This window comes from Galeopterus variegatus, unplaced genomic scaffold (assembly GCF_000696425.1).
Source record: "Galeopterus variegatus unplaced genomic scaffold, G_variegatus-3.0.2 Scaffold457, whole genome shotgun sequence".
Lineage (NCBI taxonomy): Eukaryota > Metazoa > Chordata > Mammalia > Dermoptera > Cynocephalidae > Galeopterus > Galeopterus variegatus.
The window spans coordinates 74,034-95,425 of record NW_007726568.1 but is presented as its reverse complement, the minus strand read 5'-3'; the positions used below and the strand labels follow the sequence as shown (position 1 = coordinate 95,425).

The 21,392-nt window shown below is 34.3% G+C and overlaps 1 protein-coding gene across 1 annotated transcript in view; it reads left to right on the top strand.

Annotated features, from left to right (window-relative positions):
* The window catches only part of EXOC6 (exocyst complex component 6), a 212,743-nt gene that overhangs the window by 162,927 nt on the left and 28,424 nt on the right, over positions 1-21,392 (top strand). Inside the window, exons 18-19 of the mRNA XM_008568996.1 lie at positions 1,719-1,860; positions 17,169-17,242. Coding sequence (XP_008567218.1) covers positions 1,719-1,860; positions 17,169-17,242 — 216 coding nt within the window. The remainder of the gene's footprint in view (positions 1-1,718; positions 1,861-17,168; positions 17,243-21,392) is intronic.

Below are 21,392 nucleotides of genomic sequence, written 5' to 3'. Positions count from 1 at the left end.
GTACATTAAACTAAAATGCACTGGTTGTTCCACAAGGTCAAAATGACACTTCCATTAAGTATTCTCAAGCCTATTACATTATAATTAAATGACATGCCATTGATTTATCCTTTTTCTGTTTCCCCATCCCATTCTTATTGATATTCTGTGGGGAATGGAGCTGCATGTCTCCCAGACTAATTCCTCCTGGGTTTGGGGGATATTGAAGCATGCTGGGTTTTGCATTGTTTGTTACATTCCTTTTTGGCACTTCATCAGTATCTGTCAGATATATTGTTTGCATCAGCTTTTATCTCAAAGGTTTTTGATTGAGAAATTGACATTCCATTTCAGATATGCAGTTTTTCACTGTGCGTAGTGTCTAAATGCTAAGAACTCATTCATAAAAGTTGTTTGTTTCTAGTCTGACTTTTAATGAGTAATTTAAAGAACAAATGTTCTAATAAATGACTCGAAATGTATTTATGTTATCACTTTTCTAACAAATCAACTCTATGTAAATGTTTTTGTACCAATATATTGTAGCACTTATGATTGGAAGATTTTTTAAATGATTTTTTAGCTTTATTGGCCTTTCTGACAAGTAGGAAAAACCACAATTATCACGTATCAATGGATAAATATTTGTTATTGTGAATGAGGCAAAACATGGCATGTCTTCCAAAAGTCATTATTTCTAACTATATTCATAGATTTTGCATCCTATCATGGGAATCAGTCCGTTAGCAAATCACATAATTGTTGGTTGAGGTTGTCATCCAAGGAGCAGGATGGCTGGAAAACTTTACTTATAAGCATCTTTATAATATTCTATTTTAAACTTAGAGTTGAAATGCAAAGCTTGTTTCAGGAAAAAATTTATACCCAAAGTGATGTAGTATTGTGATTTAGCTGTGTAATCTAGAAGCTAAGCATTTAAAATAGTCATTTTTAAGAAAACAATTCAATTAAGTCTATCAGTGAAAGTTCATGTGGAGTCTTAGTAGCTTATTATAGTAGAAAATATTTTATAATGATGTGTATCGTAATGAAAGAAAACAACAAGTATTTGTATTTTAGTTAAATACATATTTCAAAATTACCAGATGATTTTAAAACTTAATTTCGAAAACTAAATGCAGATCAGTAGATGATTTTGAAGTCAATATTGGTAGGCAAGCCTTTTTTTCCCCCACCAATAATTAATGCTATGCTAGGCTGACGTTCTGATTAGAAGTAAAGAGTTATGATTCAAAGTATATTTTGGATTTAAGGTGCGGTTTAAATAGTGATAATAATAAATCACTCAACTTCCTTTATTATGATGTTGCTAAATATATAAAGGAGAGCTTTATATGGATAAAATGTTCTGTCAATCTGACAGTTATTTTATATCACAAATGTCATATTTTAATGTGTATTCTAAAAAATACTTGACATTTCAAGAGATCTGAAATAAGAATAGTTTTTAATTTGTAAGTATTTTAATTTTTTTGTACAATTAGAGCTTTAATGATACTTACATCCTGAGAAAGATGAGCGAACTAAGAATATTAATTTTAATTCCTATGGTATAAAGGCATGGCCACTCAGAATACAGATACAGAAAGGCCAATAATCACTATTGTACCAAACAAAAGCAGCAAAAAGAATGCCAGGTATATATTTTTTCTGATACTTTATGATATATTTCTGTGTTTGTTTATTTGTTTTTTGGTTTGGTTGTTTGTTTTAAACAGGGGAAAGTTGCCCAGACAGCTTGCATGTCAGCCTGCCAGCATCTGTCAACATCCTTAATGCAGATGCTACTGGACAGTGAGTTAAAACAAATAAGCATGGGAGCTGTTCAGCAATTTAACTTAGATGTCATACAATGTGAATGTAAGTACCATATGGGTTAAATCTCATGCATGTCTAGGAATCTATATTTAAATTACATGAAAAAAAATTGTATATAGTAGGATAGTTTGGAAAGGAGGGAAGAAGTCTAATTCAGGTAAACTTTCAGCAGCCTAAGGAATAGGGCTAACTTTCTTCCAGGAAGAGAAAAGTATCTCAGCTTCACAGTTATGGCCTTTATAGAGAAGCAATCCAGGTTGAGATAACTAAAAAGGTGATTCATTTCTCCCATTATCCCTTCCTCTGGTAATTCTTGCCTTCTTGACAAGACTTTCCTAATGTTTGTTATAAATGAAGTAAATGATTCTAACTTTGTCATTCTTACTTTCTTTATAAGTAACTTTTTATATATTTGCTAGGAGGATACCCTTAGGATCTGCATTTCCAATGAAGCTTCTGAATTTTTGTTTCTCTTTCCCAAAGATTTCCCAAGCCTTTTCTTTTGCCATTGTTTTTCACTCTGTTTTGTTTAGGTAACAAGGTTAGCAGATTCTATAATCTAGTGTTGTCATTAGTCAATCTGCCTCAAGACTGTGTATGCTATTTGGTTATTAGCCCTGTTATATGTGCTTCTGGATATGGGTTTTATTAACTTTTAAATTATAACTCTTTAAGTACAGGATGTAGGTGTGCATGAGCAATTTTCAAGCAGTGCTTTCAAATGAATGGTACACTGATTAAACAATGAAAATTCCTGGTTGACGATTCAGCCAGGCACCACTGTTGATAAATTGAAAATCAGTGGGCATAAGAAGGATTATAAAATATATGTCTGAGGAAGAATTTGCAATAATACATTCTTTGTGAGTGACATTAAAAAATTAGATGTCAGTTGCTAACAACTAGTTGAAGCAGGAGTGACTTTTTTTCCCAACAAGTATCATATATTTGTGTGCTCACTGTGTATATGACATTCTGCTAGGAAAAACATAATTAATATTAAAGAAAATAGTTACATAGGCTCTTTGAAGAAGGCCAATTGTCTGATACACACAAAAAAATTTCAAGGTTTTTAAAAAACCTATCCATTTCCTCTAAAAAAACAGAAAATGCTTATTTAGAAGGCAAAAGAATAGTAGTCCTTTTTTTTTTTTTTTTTTTTTTTTTTTTTTTAGGGAAGAGGATTCATTTTTTTTTTTCCTAGAAGGCATTTCTAATTTTCTCTCATAAAAGAAAGCATTTATTATATTTCTTTTTCAAAATAAAACTATTATTTATAAAATATTTATTTTGTATTTACAAAAATATTTATCCCCAAAACCACTTTTTTAAACAAGTTTTAAGCTCAAAGTAATTGTTATTCCCATTCTACAAATACATAGTTTGAAACTGATTTCTTTAAGTTCTTTAAAAGTTGCCCGATGAGATCATTCTAGTATGACATTTCTTATATGTGTCTTACATAAATGTTGCTTGATGCATGTTGTATTACAGTAGTTTCCCCCTCATCCATGGTTCTGCTTTCCTTGGTTTCAGTTACCCATGGTACTGTACAGTGAGATATTTTGAGAGAGAGATCAGACAGACAGGCTACATTCACATAACTTTTATTACAGTATATTATAATTATTCTACTATTAGTTATTGTTGTTAATCTCTTACTATATCTAATTTATAAATTAAACTTTATCAAAATTTTGTATATATAGGAAAAAAACATAGTATATATAGGGTTCAAGGTTTCAGGCACCTATATCTAATTTATAAATTAAACTTTATCAAAATTTTGTATATATAGGAAAAAAACATAGTCTCACTGGGTGGTCTTGGAACATATCCCCCATGGATAAGGGGGGACTCCTGTATTATACATCTTTAGTGTGGCTTCAAAATAATTAGGTGGTTGAATTTTTTGTTGACATTTGGTTGTGTCTTCTAAATTAGATTTATTGCTCAAAAATGGAAATTACTGTTTGATTAGACAACTTCAGGTGTCTAAATCTTCTCTCCATTCTCTTCTCTCTCATGAAGGGCTAGCCTTAGAGAAAGACATATGTACCCCAAAATCTTTGCCTCACTATTCTACTATATGACAGTTTCCACCTTCAGTTATTCGATTGGGTGGGATTCTTTTAAAATGCTGATATTTTCTTAAAGAACCAATCTTTTGGAAAAGACTAAGAAAGGTCCTGAGTATGAGGTATAGCTCAGTTAAGGAAGTCTGGGTCAAGTGCAATAGGGGTAAACTCTAGCCTGATGGGGGCTAAGGTTCTGGCACTGTATGAGGTTACTTCAGAAAGTTCATGGAAAAATAGAATTAAAAGATAATATAAATCTTTCCATGAACTTTTTGAGGTACTCTCGTGGATATGGAAAGAGAAAGACCTATATTCAAAGACAAACCAGAGAAGACAGCTTGCCTTCCTTTAAGATTTGCCTGTGGTTGGCTGTGCTCCTTAATACTTACTATGTGTTATCTTAATCATTACTTCTTAATACAATATCATGCATTTAGTACTCACTGAACAAATATAAATTAGCTGATTATATTTTAATGCTTTTTTTTACTCCATCTGATGTTAAATGTTCTCTTTTCCAGAAGGCATCTTTTTACTTTAAGTAGTGTAGTATAGATAATGAAGAAGACTTCCATTTTCTTTCTGTTGCAAAAGAGCTAGCAACCCCCCAACCCACAAATTTCTGGTGATTGATACACAAATTTCCGGTGATTGATACATAAATCATTTAAAAATGAAGCTTAGCAGGCCGGCCCGTGGCTCACTTGGGAGAGTGCGGTGCTGATAACACCAAGGCCCCGGGTTCGGATCCCATATAGGGATGGCCGGTTTGCTCACTGGCTGAGCATGGTGCTGACAACACCAAGTCAAGGGTTAAGATCCCCTTACCGGTCATCTTTAAAAAACAAAAAAAATGAAGCTTAGCTTCCTCTAATGAATATGTTGAGAATTTAAAAACTAAGTTTTCATCCTGTGTTAAGTAAGTTTTGTTTGTTTTTTTAATCTGGAAGGAAGTCTTTTTTTAAATACAAAGTTTCTTTTCAGTATTAATGCAGAATGTATACTTTCTACATATTGGGACAGGGAAAGGAGAAGAAATGACAGGAAGAAGAATTTGGCTAGGCAGAAGGAAGGTTGGAATACATGGTAAACTTGTGGAGAAAAGTGGTCTTGACACTATGGGAATCAACTGGGATATGGAAGAGAAGATAGGCAGGTAGTTCAGATGAAGAATCCTAGAAGCTAAAAGATCATTGAGTTTCACCACCTAACTGGTAATAACACATGTGCTTACACACTCCTCCACCTCGAAATCCTCTCTAAAATAATCCTGCCAAATAGTTGTCTGCCATTCCTTGAACATCCAATTTGGGGGATTAGCTACTTCTCATAAAATGGGTTTACAGATAATACAACACTCTGTCAATCTCTTAAATTTAGCTGAAGATACTTTCTCTCTAAACTTCTCTTAATGGACCTAGTTCTCCCTGAGAGCTAGGGTCACCACTAGTCTATTAGAAAAGGAAAAAGTCCTCCAGAGCTATCCCCTTTATATGAATTAGAGAAAATTTACCCTTTTTCCAATTGGACTTGACCCCTACCAAGATACATAGCTTGTCAAGTGACATGTGAGCTGGATTTCAGCTCTGCTTCTCCCCCCTCTTTTCCTTAGCTGGGCACTCGTGTACAGTAAGCAGCCTGACAGCTATATGTGGCAGTTCTGCTTAGGGTCATAGAGAAAAAACCAAATCCTCATCTACAAGCCAATCATATGAATACTGCTTTTATATTCCTGTGAATCTTCTGAAGGCTAGACATCAACAGTTCCTTTTACTGTTCTCATGTGATATGATTTTAGATCTGGAAGATCTTTGAATAAATTGGTCTGACTATCTTCTGTTTAATATCTGATACCCACAGTTAACTAGAGAAATACCCAGGTGTAGGGAAACTGGTATGATATGTAGTTGGGCTATCAAATACATAGTTTCATAGTCTATTAATAAAGCCCAGACTGTTCTGCAGCCAGAGTATACTTTCAAATCATTGAAGCTACAATGTTCTAAAACCTATATATCTTTCCCTTCTTTTATGATTGCTAATCTCTGTATGATTGGTTTTTGTTTTAAGCTTATAAGATTATCCTTAATAAATTTTAAGGTTTGTTTCGTAACTAGCCTATTTAGATCTGTTTATGTCAAGTTAATGTCATCTATAGATCTGTTACCATGGTTTCTACATATTTAACAAGGTCACTAGCAAAATGTTGAATAAAACCTGTTATCAATATCCTGAGATGTAGTACATTAGTGTCCTGAGATACATAGTACATCATCAAAACATGGTCCCCAGATGAGCAGCAAGAGCATCACCTGGGAACTTGTTAGAAATGTAGATTCTTGGGCCTCACCTACTGAATTGGGAATTCTTGGGGTGGGGCCCAGCATTTTGTTTGAATAGGCCCTCCAGGGGATTCTGATGAATGATAAAGTTTGAGAACCACTGCATTATATAAATCTTCCCTTCATATTGACTAAGCTCCGTTATTCAGAATTTTATGGGAAACTTAAAATTTTTTAGCCAATTACTAATTCCCAATTGAATCTAACTCATAGTTTCGTGTTCTGCTCAAAGTTATGAGCAACTTTATCAGATGCCTTGCTAGCGTATAGAACTAACAGCAGCCATTGATACTACTATGCTTCATCATACACCCATATTGACTCATAGTAATTAGTTTCTCCTAGTAATTTTTTTCTTTTTTTGTGGCTGGCTGGTACAGGGAACCAAACCCTTGACCCTGGTGTTACAGTATTAACAATGCTGTGCTCTAACCAATTGAGCTAACTGGCCAGCCTGTAATTTTTTTTTTTTTCATGTTAGGTCAGCTGATTCAAGACTCTCAGAAGCTAGTACTTAATTGTCTGTGGTTGGTTCTAGAGGTTAACATGAAATCTCCTAGTGTGTAATGTTCTAGCAAGAGATCCAGAGTCCAAGGAAGTCAGGTAGAAGGGATTGAGAACTCAGACTGGAGACCATGAACTACCAAAGATCCTGGGCAACTCAGGAAAGGTGCTTAAGTCAAAGGATTTAAGCAATAGGAGGTGAGTTTCAGTAACAAGCGTGAAATATAAGCACCAAGAATGGCCTTTATTCTGAGTTAGATTTTCCTTTTATTTGGTTTAATCAGAAAACAAAATATCTATTTTCCCATCCTTGTTACTTGTGAAAACACTATACATAAATCTCCTAGACCTCAAAATGTCAATCCACAGGTAGAAACAAATAGCACATCTAGATGAAGTAGGGAAGATGAAAAGTTGGAAATAATTTAAGTTGCTGACAAATTATTATATACCAGCATTCAGCCATTTGCTTTTAGTTTTTGTTTTATTTTTCTGACAGTGAAGAAGTAGCACTGATCCATCTACATGAACACTTGTTTTTTTAAACAGTGGGTTGGTGTTCTTTTCTCTGGTGTTCCTTGTAACCAGTGGCATGCATACCTGTGAGGTAAATTACCTCGAGCTAAAATTTCAGTCTGTAAATATGAAGCAGAATTTTTTCATGTTAAGTCAGCTGATTTATAGGAAGATTTATTTATTCATATGTTTAATAAGAACCTATTATATGTTGTATACTGGGAAATCAAATATGAATCAGAGATTTCATAGTCTGGGTGGGGAGAAGACAGCTAAATAACTATAATAGAATTTAACAAATTCTTTATAGAATATATGTTATATGTAGAGAGGGAGCATTTAATTCTACATGCCATGGAATTGAGAAGATTGACTACAGTAGAAGTGAAATTTGAGCTGGGTCTTAAAGGATGAGTAAAATTTTATATAAGGAGGGAAAGGCATTCTGAGTAGTGAGAATGGCACAGGCAAAATCTTTATGATGAGAGAATACTTAGGAAATCTTAAAGCAGTCTTGTGTGGTTAGACCACAAGATGCTTGATGAAATTATTGAAAGATACGGTTGAGAAAAGTTAGACTCCTGGGCCGGCCCGGTGGCGCACTGGATAAGTGCGCTGCTTGGGAAGCGTGGCGGCGCTCCCGCCCGAGGGTTCGGATCCCACATACAGACCGGTTCCCGCTCACTGGCTGAGCGAGGCGCGGGAGCAACACCGAGGGTTGCGATCCGTTGCCGGACACGGAAAAAGACAAAAGACAAAAAAAAAAAAAAAAAAAAGAAAAGTTAGACTCCTGAATTCTTGGACTTTATTTGATAAGCAGTAGAGCTCCACTGAAGCTTTTTTTTTTTTTTTTTTTTTTTTTTTTTTTGGACAGCTGACCCATACAGGGAACCGAACCCTTGACCTTGGTGTTGTAAGGCCATGCTCAAACTAACTGAGCTAACCACTGAAGCTTTTTAATCAGGACCATGACATGATGAAATCTGTGTCATAGAAAGTTAATTCTACTGTCATATGGAAATTGAACTGGAATGAGGGAGAGGCTGAAAGCAGGAACACCTATTAGAAGACTGAACTTTTTCATGTGAAAGATAAAAAGAGCTTGATCTTGGACAGTGGGAACAAAGAGAAGGGGGTGGATTCCATACATGTTGGAGGACAGAATACATTAAAGAGCAAATGAGTAAAGGTACAATTTGACCTGATTGAGATGGTTAGAATCAGAGACAGTGGGAGAGACCTAGGGAGTGCATCCAATGGTTGTGGGGTGGGGTGTGAAGAGGGAGGAAGGAGAAGGGGGAAGAGAGAGGAGAATAGATTTACCCTCCAGGATACACAGTTCAATTAAATTCAACATAGAAGATTTGAAATTGCAGGCACCCTGTTGAGTGCTATGCTAATAATAAAAGATCAAAAATATTTATTTGTTGAATAAATAAATCAACAAATCAGGAATTCTCTCTAATCTGTATTTGTCTCTTTTAGCGTTCTACCTTTGTCAAAAAGTTAAGGCCAACTGATACTACTATACTTCAACTCAAGACCATTTAACCCCTTGATGTAAACATAACTGATCGTTATTCCCTTTACAAAAATTCTTCACATATTTGATGGCTGTTTAAATGATGCTTTATCTGTTTTGAACTAACAGTCATGGTTTCTTTAATGTTTCCTTGTGGAATTATTTTCACTCCCCTCTTTTTCATTTTTCCTGGGGTCTTTTTCTGTTTTTCTACTTTTTTAACCCATACTAGGACAAACCTTATATAATGTCTGCAATTAGGAAAGTAGAATCATATGAACTTATATGGAACTTTTTAAAAAGTGCTTTCAGATCAGTCTTAAGGTGGTCTGAACACATGTCAGGAAATTGAGACCTTGGTTCCAGTCGTGGCTTTGCCTCTAACTTGGGCAAGTGGATTTGGACAAACCATCAAGAGGCCTCGATTTCTCCCGTAAGATATGGAATTTGGAACTGGTAATTTCTAAGATACATGCTGGCTCTAAGATTCAGATGTAGTAAAATGTTAAGACAATGAAGAGGGTGGGGCTTAATTCCTTCATATCTACTATGTGTTTGACATTTATGGGATACCATGGTAAACAAAACAGAAAAGGCTCTTACTGTCTTGGGTTTAAGCCTAGTGAGAGGCAATTATTAAATAACTTCACTAATGAATTTGATTATAAATTGTTGAATTCTATAAGCATAAGAGGCATACCTAATTTAGATACAAAGTTGTATAGACTCAGAATACTGGGTAGGGTCTATGCGTGAATGTAGAGGATACTTTTGGTTAACTTGACCATAACCATAATACTAGTATAACTATGTGTTTGGAGAAAATCAGGAAGATGTCTAGGAACGCATACTTGGGAATTGCAAATGTAGCCCTCTCTGAGAGCTGCACTGAACCTTTGATCCTATTGTAGATTTTAAGTTCAAGAGAAATTTCTTCTTAGTTGGAGGGGCATATACCAAGCTTGGCATGGGGCTGATGTTATAAATCTCTGTGTGTACTTTGTTTTATATTTATTAAATATCTGTTATATACTGAGTCCCAGTAGAGATACCTTATGGATATAACTGTATAGAAGAAAAGATCAATATGTCCTCTTAACAAGTTCTTACAAAGGTGTCTCAGGAATCTTTCACATCACTAGCAGAAGATAGAATATTTCTATTGCATCAAGCAATCAGAAAGACACTGTTCCGTATTTGAAGTATCTGGAATAGGTCAAGAATGTATTTTTATATGTATTCTACATAAATTTTTAAATTAGGTTATCAGGTTCTAAGAGTTTAACATCTTAAATCCATAAGTATTAGAAAAAGCATAAGAAAAGCTCCAAATTAAAAAGTCCCGGCACCTGTTTCAATGGTGAGTACTGAGGAATAAGTAAATCTCTAGGTGCGAAGACCATGGTCTTTCTTCATTTTAGATAAAGGCTTAACCCACCTCAAAAAACCAAAACAAAACTAAAACCAAAACCTATTTATAGATTTTTTTGTGGCCATGACCTCAGGGCCTCTAATTTCAGCCTTGAAAAAGGCCCATGCCTCAAAATAAAAGGATTAAAGGAAAACATGTCGATGGTATGAGAAGAATAATTTAGTGTCTTAGTTTTAAAAGTAAGCTGGATGCTGTTATACTATTCAGATACCTGAATTTGTTCCTGATTTTAATGGCACCTAAACTATCTGATTGAATGTACTTTGCCCGTGTTTAATTCTAAGAAAGGGAGAAGACTAGACACTACTTTATATAAAAATGGGGTGATGAATGTAGAGGGGGCAGTTGGTCCTAGAGGCTTGCATCCCACTGCTGCCAACCACATGTAACAGAAAATAAGTCTTAAGAGCCAAGAGTCTTAATTCTAACACTCCTGATTCTCAGGCATGAGTTCTTCACCACCAGAAAAACCACTAGATGGTGCTCTTAGTCATCCTTTCTAATGACACATCTGGTCCACATAGGATACTTTGCCTAGCCAGAATCTGAGTTCTACTAGCTACTTTAATCTTCAGAACTAGCAAGAAATGGAATTATAAGAAATCTCTTCAGTATTTAGACAATTGGTATTCATATTCAGATGTTTATAAATCGCTACAAAATTATTCCATTGTATGTACATGCCGTGTCATCTACAAGCAAGGTCTTGAGCCTTTAGCCTAGCCTCCTCACACCCTCCCTTTCAATCTTTGTCTCTTATGACTCCGTGGACACTCTTTCTTTCTTTCTTCTTTTTTCTCTTTTTGGACAGTTTTTTTATTGAAAGATAATTGATTATATATATTTGTGGAGTACAGAATTGAATATCAGTACATGTGTACAATATGTGGTGATCAAATCAGGATAATTTGTGTACTCATGTTTACAAAACATAATCAGTCTTTGTGACCCTTAATTAATTTCTCACGAACCCCCTTTCCCCTTCCCCTTTCCCATCTGTAATAACCACAGTTCTGTTCTCTCTTTTTTTCTAAAAGTTCAATATATTATTGTGATTGTTTGTTCCTTCCTTCCTTCCTTTATTCCTCCCTCCCTTCTTGCCTTCTCCCACTTATAAGTAAGGACATACGGTATTTCTTTCTGTGCCTGGCTTATTTCACTTAACATAATTTTCTCTAAGTTCATCCATGTTGCTGCAAATGGCAAAACTTCATTCTTCTTTATGGCAGAGTAATATTCCATTGTGTACATATACCACATTTTCCTTATCCCATCGTCTGTCGATGGACATTCAGGTTGATTCCAGCTCTTGGCTATTATAAACAGAGCTACAATAGACACGGGAGTACAGGTGTCCCTTCAACATGATGATTTCCATTCCTTTGGGTATATTCCCATCAGTGGGACTGCTGTGTCATATGGCAGTGCTATCTGTAGTTGTGGACACTCTTTCTTACCCTTCTCCTTGCCCCTCGACAATTCTACCTACCCTGTGTGGGTGTTCTCTATATCTACATTATACATAATCCACATTCTCTTCCTTACAGTAAAGATAACTGTCTATCTAGGACAAGGTTTTTCAAGGACTTATTCCCTCTGCAGTTAATTTCAGGGTAGGTTTTATGTTTGCATGTCAGGATAAATACTTATGGCCTGATTTCTGGGCATCCCCCCACTACCCACCAACCAAACCCTGTACATTTTGTATATAGATCCCGAGGGCAGGAAGGGCCTGTTTTCCAAACTTTAAAAAAAAGTTGTTATGTATACAAATAATTCAATAACTTATATTTTTGCCTACAGACATTACCTATTCTCCTAAAACTTCAGATTGCCAATTTGGAAGACACTTTTTTGTTATAATCATGTTTACACAGCATACATTATTTTTTGTTCTCATTTTCATCTAAATTGATTTAGACTGATCTTCTTCCCAGTTAGGCTGATTTAACTTTTGTTATTATAGACTTTCCCAACAAGATCAGACACTTCCCTCTCTAACCTTTTTTTTTTAAGAGTATTTTAAAACTTGGAATCATTTATTACTATTAATTCTACATTGTAGCAGAAAATAAGATGAAATTAGTATCATGACGCTATTTTGTTTTTAAAAAGGAAATGGTCAAATTGGAGGCATTAAGAAAAAGAACAAAGATTTAGAATAGCATTCTTTAAAAAATAAAAAAAAATTTAAAAAACCTTTAAAATGTCTGGAAACTATTTTAAAATATCTTCTTGGAAGACCACAATCAATGTGTGTTTTTATTTATTTATTTATTTATTTTTACTTACATTCTTTTATTGAGCATGGATGAACAAATATTTGACAAGTTTACTATTTGCTTGTTAAAGTACCTTTAAAGTTTGATGAAAGATGTTTAATTTTCTTTACTCTCATAAGTAAATATTCTGAAGAAAATCTTTAAATTTTTTAAAAAAATCCCCTGAAAGGCATGGCTAAATGACAAAGACAAAGATACCATAACAGGGAAGTAGGTATTTAAAAAACAACAACAACAAACATTGAAAGATGACTCAAGGGAAGAGAACAAGGAAACCCCAAAATATAACAAATAATATAAAAAATGAGCATCTGGATGAGCCAAGAAGTAATTTGAAGACAGTACTTCAAGAGATTCCAATAATTAGTCACCAATTCTTTAAAAATTTCAAAAGATTGAAATCTACTTCAAGAATTATTGGGACTGTTAGACAATATTAGCAGAAAAGGATTATTTGTATTACTATTTATTCGTTCATTCAACACATGTTTACTGAATATCTATATGACAGGCATGGGGTACGTAAAGGTAAATCTCTATTTCCCAGGAGCTTCTTACTTAGTGGAAGAACTCACAATTTAGTTTTTGTTGAAAAAGTCTTAGGAGTGTTCTCACTCACCCTCAATTATTTTGATGTAAGTACTCTAAGTATGCATAGAATGTTCTAGATTTGCAGTGTTCAGTAGCCACATATGGCTATTAAATTTAAATTAGTTATAATAAAATAAAACTAAAAAATCTGTTCAGCACAGATATACAATATTTCCATTATTACAGAAAGTTCTACTGGGCAATGTCATTCTAATCAACAAGTTAGATAATACATCAATTAGGACTGGATGGCATCCCCTTAGAATTTATCGTTTGTTCAGTTTTCCCTCATTCATTTGAGAAACTGTCATCAAATATGCATTACATGTCAGGCATTGTGCTAGATGATAGGGATGTAGAAATGAAAGTACATTTTCTACCCTCAAGGAGTTCATGGTTTGGTGGGAAGACCCAGACAGGTGAACAATTATAAGGCAGCAAAGTGAGTGCCGTAATTGGGCTATGCACAGGAATTGCAAGAGGCACAGAGGTGCAACCTAACCCAGCCTGCAGGGGCAATGGAAGTCTTCCCACAGAAGATAATGGAATTGAAGGAAAAGTAAGAGTTATCCAGATGGAAAAGAGGAGAAAGAATGCTTCAGGCAGAAGGAGTGAAGGCACCACGGAAAGAGATTGTGGTATATGTAAGGAAGTACAGGTAGTTTGGTATGGAAAGAGTTTAAGGTGTCCCCAGGGATATGGTAAGAGATGGGAGTTACAGAATGCTTCAGGCAGAAGGAGTGAAGGCACCACGGAAAGAGATTGTGGTATATGTAAGGAAATACAGGTAGTTTGGTATGGAAAGAGTTTAAGGTGTCCCCAGGGATATGGTAAGAGATGGGAGTTACGTAAAGGACATATTGCATAAGACCTTAGTCTTGTATTATGGTGAAGGTGATAGGGAACCATTGAAGGATGTTAAGCTGGGAAGAGGCACAAGTCACATTTACATCTTCCATAAATCATACTGGGAGAAGTGGATGGAAACGTGGCACCCAAGAAGCAGGGAGACCAGATAGGAGTGTGTTTTAGTAATCCAAGCAAGAAAGGATGATTGCTTGAACTATGGTAGAGACAGATTCAGACTTAAGAGATACTTTGGAAGGTAGAAACAACAGGATTGACTTCATTTGAATTTTAACAAAGTAAGGGGGAAAATATGAAGTTGTTGACCAAATTGAATAGATATAATTACAGTTTTCCTCTGTGCCAGATGATTATCAGATGGCTAAATTGCCTTCTATCTCTAAAAATATAATTGAGAAAAAGCCCTGAGGGATATAAACTAGTGAGTTTCATTTCCATATAGTTTAGGTTCTTGTGAGAAATGGGATAAAAGATGAGAGGCTGAATTCTTAATCAGATTCTAGATCAATGGGTTGAAAGCCAGGAGACCTGAATTAGCTATGTGATCCTGGGCTTTTAATTTTTCCACTCTGTAAAATGAAGGCCTGGGTGACTTTTAAACTGAGCCCTCAGGGGACTATTGGAGGTATTTCAAAGGGTGTGTCTCTTTTCATCGCAAGATTTTATGATCTATCATCCGAATGCCCTGTTTACTAAAATAAGTTATTGTGATGCTCAGAGAAGATGGTGTATGAGAAAGTGCTTTGTAAACTGTAAAGTGCTATATAAATTTATGGTACTGTTATAATTTTGACACTAAGCTCTTTAGTATACTGCCAAGCCAATTGGAGCTTAAATTATAGTATCTTAAACAGGAACTGAGGGAGAAGAAAAATGACAGATTATTTTCAATGAGATAAATTCTGGGAGATTAGGTAGATAATAATGGCAAGTATAATTGATTGAGCTGATTTTTATGCCTGATAGGTATAGTGAGACTACCTTCATTATAAGAAGTCTTTATTTACAAGTGTATATGTATGTATATGTGGTGGTGGTGGAAGCTAAGCTAACATTTACAGCCTTGGAGACCACTAAGGGTTCATGGTAAACTGTAACTTAGAGATAGTAGCATGAGACTGTGGCTAAAAATGCCAACAAAGTGCTGGGTGGTCTTAAGAAAGGTATTTTTAAAATTAGAAAACACTTTCTCTTAATGGGCTATTAAAATTTTGATTATCATTTTTCAGTTAAGATCTGATCATACTAGAGAAAAGAAACTAAGTACGAGAGAAAGGCAACATCTGGGACATGGTAGGGATGATGGAGATGCCACGGTATGAAAAAGTGTGCCACTTTTCATTGTAGGAAGAAACAGTGATGTGAGTAAATTATACTGTGTACTGAAAAGTGTGGCTAGATTTGCTCACTAAATCATGGTTTTTTGGAATAGGGGTTCTGAGAAAGATGAGTTTAGTCATGTATCTAATGTATCTAATCACTATAACTACTTAGTACCTAGCAGAGAACCTAGAAGTAAGTGGGGGGAAATGGCGTACCCTCTGAGTAACCAAAAGGTTACTCATACTCAAAAGGTACAAGTACCAAAGGTATATATAAAACACATTAACCTTACTTGTGAGAGAGGCCCTTGCTTAGGCTGTATTTGCTTACTTTAGACACAGTTCTAGTGTTTGATTAGCTGAGTTCTAGATTAAGAGGATTGAAGATAACATATTAATAAGAGAGATAACGGTGAGAACAGGGAGTAAAAATTTATGTTAAAACTGCAAGAGAGAAAAATTACAAAAGCTAGACACAAGAACTCAGCACAGTATTCTAAGCTTTTTGCAGTAACAGGAAACAGTTCTTAATACCATAGCAGCCCCTGGGAATTTTATTGTGTAGTATAGGACAAAAAATATTCTTAATAGTGATCCAGAGAATCAGGAGAAATTGAAATAGTATGTAGTATACTCAAAAAGTAGAAGGCAAGGGAAGTATTATGATACATTGTTGAATTCCATTAAAAATGCTTAAGATTAAAATATTATTTGATGCTAAAGCAAAAGTTATCATTATCTTAAAAACAACAGCAACAAGAAAAATTTACTTTGAACGTCTCATTCCCCACAGATGCCAGATAAATTAAGCTATGCTAGGTTTTCTTATATTTATTGTTTTTCATTATTGTTTTTTGAGCCTTTCTAAACTATATTTCACACAGAATAATCTAAACTTAAGAATTATTTTTGTTGAGGAGGGAGGGTAGGAAGAGGGCAGGGAAAAAAATAAAGAATGATTTTTGTTATTCCAAGGACTATGTTGGCTGAGAATTTAAATGGCTTCTAAAATACTGGCTCAGATAAATTCACAAATGGAAAAATCTGTAATATTCTCTAAGAAAATTAGGATATTAATGGGGAGGGAGAACGATTACAGGCATTCTTATAGAGAAGCTTGCATGTAAAATGTTAGGGTCTTTTCTATGAGCCAAAAGTCTTCTGTCTTTAAAATAAATAATATTGGGACTGTCCTCAACGTAACTAAACAAGCTGTGTTAGTAGTATTAAGTTTTTTAAAGCACAAAAAATTACTGAAAAAAATCTTTTGAAATGTTTCTGTAATCTTAAGATATCTTTTAGTCTTTAAAGAGGTAGGATTCCTTTATGAAAAAATGTATTAAAAAGCATGAACAGACATCTCTGCGTCATTCTGATTTTGCTACTTAGAACGTTTTACCTATTGTCTGCATGTAAAGCTGACTTCTTACTTTGGTGTCTGCCTTTTATTGCTATTAGCTAGAGGTAGGATTTTTTTATAGAGCATATTCTTTAACAAAGCAGATATTTTGAAATATGTTGACAGCCATGGAATTGGTATGGTTTCAAAATGCTTCTATAATTGTGCACCTAAGGCTAAAAGAGTCAAAACTTTACTTGATTGAAGTATATTACTATTCTTGGACTTTATGTGGGATAACCCTTCTAAATTTATTGTGATTAAGGATTACAGTGATTAAATGGCAGATTAGAAGTTTTAAATTATTAAAATATTTGTGGTAATAGGTGTGGAGAACATGAGTCTTAGTAGTGGAAATTGACGGTTATAAATAGTCTTCATTTGAAATGGTTACATGTAAATATTATAAAGCATTTGTAATGAGCAGAAATTAATTTAGTGGTTAAACTCTTATATATTTTGCAATCTTGTTTTTATTCTTTTTTTTGTTAATAGTGTTTGCCAGCTCTGAGCCTGTGCCAGGATTCCAGGGGGACACCCTGCAGCTAGCATTTATTGACCTCAGACAAGTAAGATATAATAATGTACTTCTCATTTGTTGCCTTTTTTTTTTTTTTTTGCAGTGCTGCAGAAGTGTTTGTTTGCCTTGAAACAACCTATCTTTAGAAAAATGCTTCCTTGATAACTATATATTTGATACTTTTCTCTGAACCTATTTCTACTGAGTGTCTCAACTTTATGGAGCATTCTCATCAGTGAATAATTTAGTCATTACCTGCTAAGCAAATGACTAAATAATAACTTTGTACTTTGGTTTTATGACACTTGAAGTTTAAGTTATTTCTTAATATATGCTCATATATTAAAATTGGTGGTATTAACATCAGTGTCAGAACCCAAGTTAAATGTAAATTATTACAGCCTAGAAAGTAAACCCTTGCTTAAAATTTTGTTAGTGGTAAAGAATGCTATTTTATAAATTTTCTGTATGCCTTCAGAAAGAAGTATAAAACTAGTTTTAAAAAGGTAATTGGACATTTACGTAATTGTTTTCTGGTCACAATACTCTAAGTCTAGTAACAAATGTGATGCTTTTTTAATCTATTCATTTTACTATTCTTTGACATCTCTACTCTATAGTCATTTCCTTTAGTTTCTTTCCTTTTTCTGTCTCTCCATATTTTTTTTTACTCCTTTCTTTCTTTTTTCCCATTCTCCTTTTTCTTATTATTTCTAAATCATAGAATTAATGAGCATAATAAAGCTGGGGAGTCACAAGGGTGTGGAGGAGGGGAGGATCCAAGTTAGAGGATTCAGGAGTGCTAGAATTGACAGTAGGAGTGACTGCTGCCCTTGGCAAGAAGAACCACATAGAGATTGAATTAACACAAAGCACTATGATATCAGTCCATTAATGGTGCCCATTTCGTTTGAGGGATGGAAATGACTGGAGATGAGGCCCCACTGTTGGTATGAGCAGACATTAGCACAGTGATGTTTGGAGCAGGACCAGTTTGAGCGGTTAAGGAACTCTAATTTTGGTAAATGTTTGAGAATAGAGTTATTTTTGCTCTAATTCCAAGCCAGTGTTCATAAGTATTTATCAAATACTATATACTCATTATTTGGAGAGAAGATATGTGGTTGCAATGGACACAAAAGTAATATAAGAGATAGTTCCATCCTTATGGAGCTCAAAAGCCCTTTAGAGAAGCAAAACACCCACAAACTCTTTAGGAATCCTTGTAAGATATTGAGTCATGTGGAAATAAGTGGTATATCTTCAAGTCAGATTTAGAAGGAAATTGAAAAAGCCATTTCTGTCTCCAAATTATGTCTGTAAAGCACTGAACATATAAAACATATTAATATTTAGTTGTGTTTGCAATTAATGATCAGATATTATGTCAAACAAGGAGCACTATTATGGGTAATTGGATCTATAGTTGATTAGCCTTATTGCAAAGGGGAAGATAGTAGAAAATGAAGAAGGTGGACTCTCAACTTCCATTACAGTTTACCAGAAGAGATTGTTTCTATTGGCAATACATCCATTTCCTTTAGAGTGAGTTCTTTCTATTGCAGTCCTGTTTCCCTGAACAAGATGATCTACTATAGCAAACTGGGTCCTTTAGCAATTTGGAAATAGGTTTGGGTTGCATATTCATTCACCAATTAGGTTATGACCACTTCCTGGTGTAATTTTCCCTGTTGCAAGGACATGAATATGTTCTCCAGTCCAAAGGACAACTTCAAGAGAAGATGATTTGAGGATAATTCCCATTATATATGAATAATCTATTCACAGAAAATTTGAAATTTATTATGTAATATTTTCTCCATTTTATATGAATTTGTAAGGCACTAACTAGGTATGATGTTAAGTAGTTTGTAATCTCATTGTAGGATTGTGAATAGATCCACATACTCTATGAAGCTATTAGTAAAAATTCTGTTCCTTGATTTGTCCAAATAAATGATTGGTTCATTGCACATTAAAACTCTGGTCCCAGGTACTTTCTTAGTTCAAAGACAATCATCATTTGACAGCATAGAAGATGGCTATTTTATAAGCATATATCTCACTAGGGAATCATTGAGACATACTTGCAAGTATTAATAAACTTCTCAAGTCATTTTGATTGAATTTACTTTTCAAGTATGTGCACTTAGAACGCATTAAGTCCTGATTGACTTTTCCTCATCAGTGTAATTTAATAGACTTTTAAATGAATAAATAAATCTATTATGAAACATGTGGAATTATGAACTATTATGACGTGTGTATAGAATTATTGGAATAAAAGATTTATATAGAAATAATTATATTGGGCTGGCCTGTTAGCTCAGTTGATTAGAGCATGATATTATAACACCAAGGTCAGGAGTTTGAATCCCTGTACCAGCCAGCCATGAAAAACAAAAGTAGCTCAGTTGATTAGAGCATGATATTATAACACCAAGGTCAGGAGTTTGAATCCCTGTACCGGCCAGCCATGAAAAACAAAAGAAAGAAAGAAAGAACTATGTAAATATAAAATACAATTTTAAAGTATGGTGGTAAATATACAACAGAAGTGACTAGTGAATAAATTCTGATGAGCTAATTTATTATGATTTAATCTTTAACACATGATAGGTTTTGTGTTAATGCCCCCAGTTTTAAAAGGGGCTTAAGATAATTTTCCCTGCTGATTATTGTTAAAATTTAATCATATTCTATTCTTGTACTTTCATGTTATAAAATGAGTAAATGCAACTAATTCTTGTCTTTAGCTGCTGGACCACAGTGGCATAACTTGGATTTTATGATTTCAGTAGCCTAGATTTAATAAATTGAAAAGGGAATCTTTTTCACCTATATATATATTTTTAAAATTAATTTACAAATAATTAAGTGGTAAAATGCCAAGTATGGGAATTAGCCAAAAAATAAAACTAATCTTGAAAACTAGTCTCACATGAGATGATACAGGTTTTTTGTATCAAGTGTTAGTTATTATTTAAATAAGGATGCCTTAAAGTTTCAATAGGGCTTTTATGTTCCTGACTTTGTGAAGATATTTCATAGCATATTATTTTAACACTTTTATATGAAGTAGTATATCACCAAACGTAAAGGGGGGTGCTAAGACCTTTATTTACATTTCAGTTGGGTTTCTGCACTTTTCCTTCTTTTTTTCTAGTCTGTGATCCATTTCTGTCTTAATAGGGTGGCTGACAGTTCTTTTCAAGAATACTTAGGGAGGCTAAAGAGGCCTTTTCATAGTACTCATAAGGGGTCACGCTTCTGTTTTTTAGTTTGAATTTGATACTGCTTCATGAATTGCTGGGTATGAAAGATTAGGAAGTAGGTCCAGTGGTCAAATTTTACCTGCCCACCCGGACTTTGCCCTGAGGTCAAACTCCCAATATTTGCTGTTCTAAATAGAGGAGTTGATGACAGGTATGAGCTGATACAAGAAGAAAGTTAGAACCATATCAAAGCTGAAGGCAGGAGAATTGGGACTCAATGAGAGACTGTAGCTAAAAGATGGATCATCAGGATTGCCCTCTTCTAAAGAAAAGGAAATAGCTGACCTGTGAGTGAAAAGACTTTATCATCCTGCCAATCACATACTTGCTAATGGAAGCCAGTTATCTCAACAATATCTTAAGTCCTACTGCCCTAATAGACAATGTGGAGGATTAGCAGTACTGGTACTGCATTATGTGAATGTGCTACCTCAATCAATTTAAATTTGCTGTTTGATCATGATTTGTATGTTTAACTTTTTTTTTTTAAGAAGTAAAGCCTATCATCCTCCTACATCCAGTTCTGAATGATGTCACCATATAAGGAAGGACTTTGATATACTTAGTGTGTCTCTTTTCTTTTATAACGACCATCTATTTTGTTAAACATGATCTTTCAAGTGCATTTCAGATGAATATGTGAAAATCTTTTGACAATATATAAAAACCTTAAAATATTAAAAACTTTTATTATAAGATTATATAATATGTAGTATTGAATGATAATTTTTTATAACTCATTCTTAATACATAGAAATATATCACTACATATCACTGGGAAATGAGGTGTCCCATATAAGTAAATTTTCAAGATAAATAAAGTTTAATTTTTAATCACCAAGACTTTTTATTTTTTTATTTTATTTTTTTCCTTTTTGTCTTTTTTCGTGTCCAGCAACGGATCGCAACCCTCAGTGTTGCGCC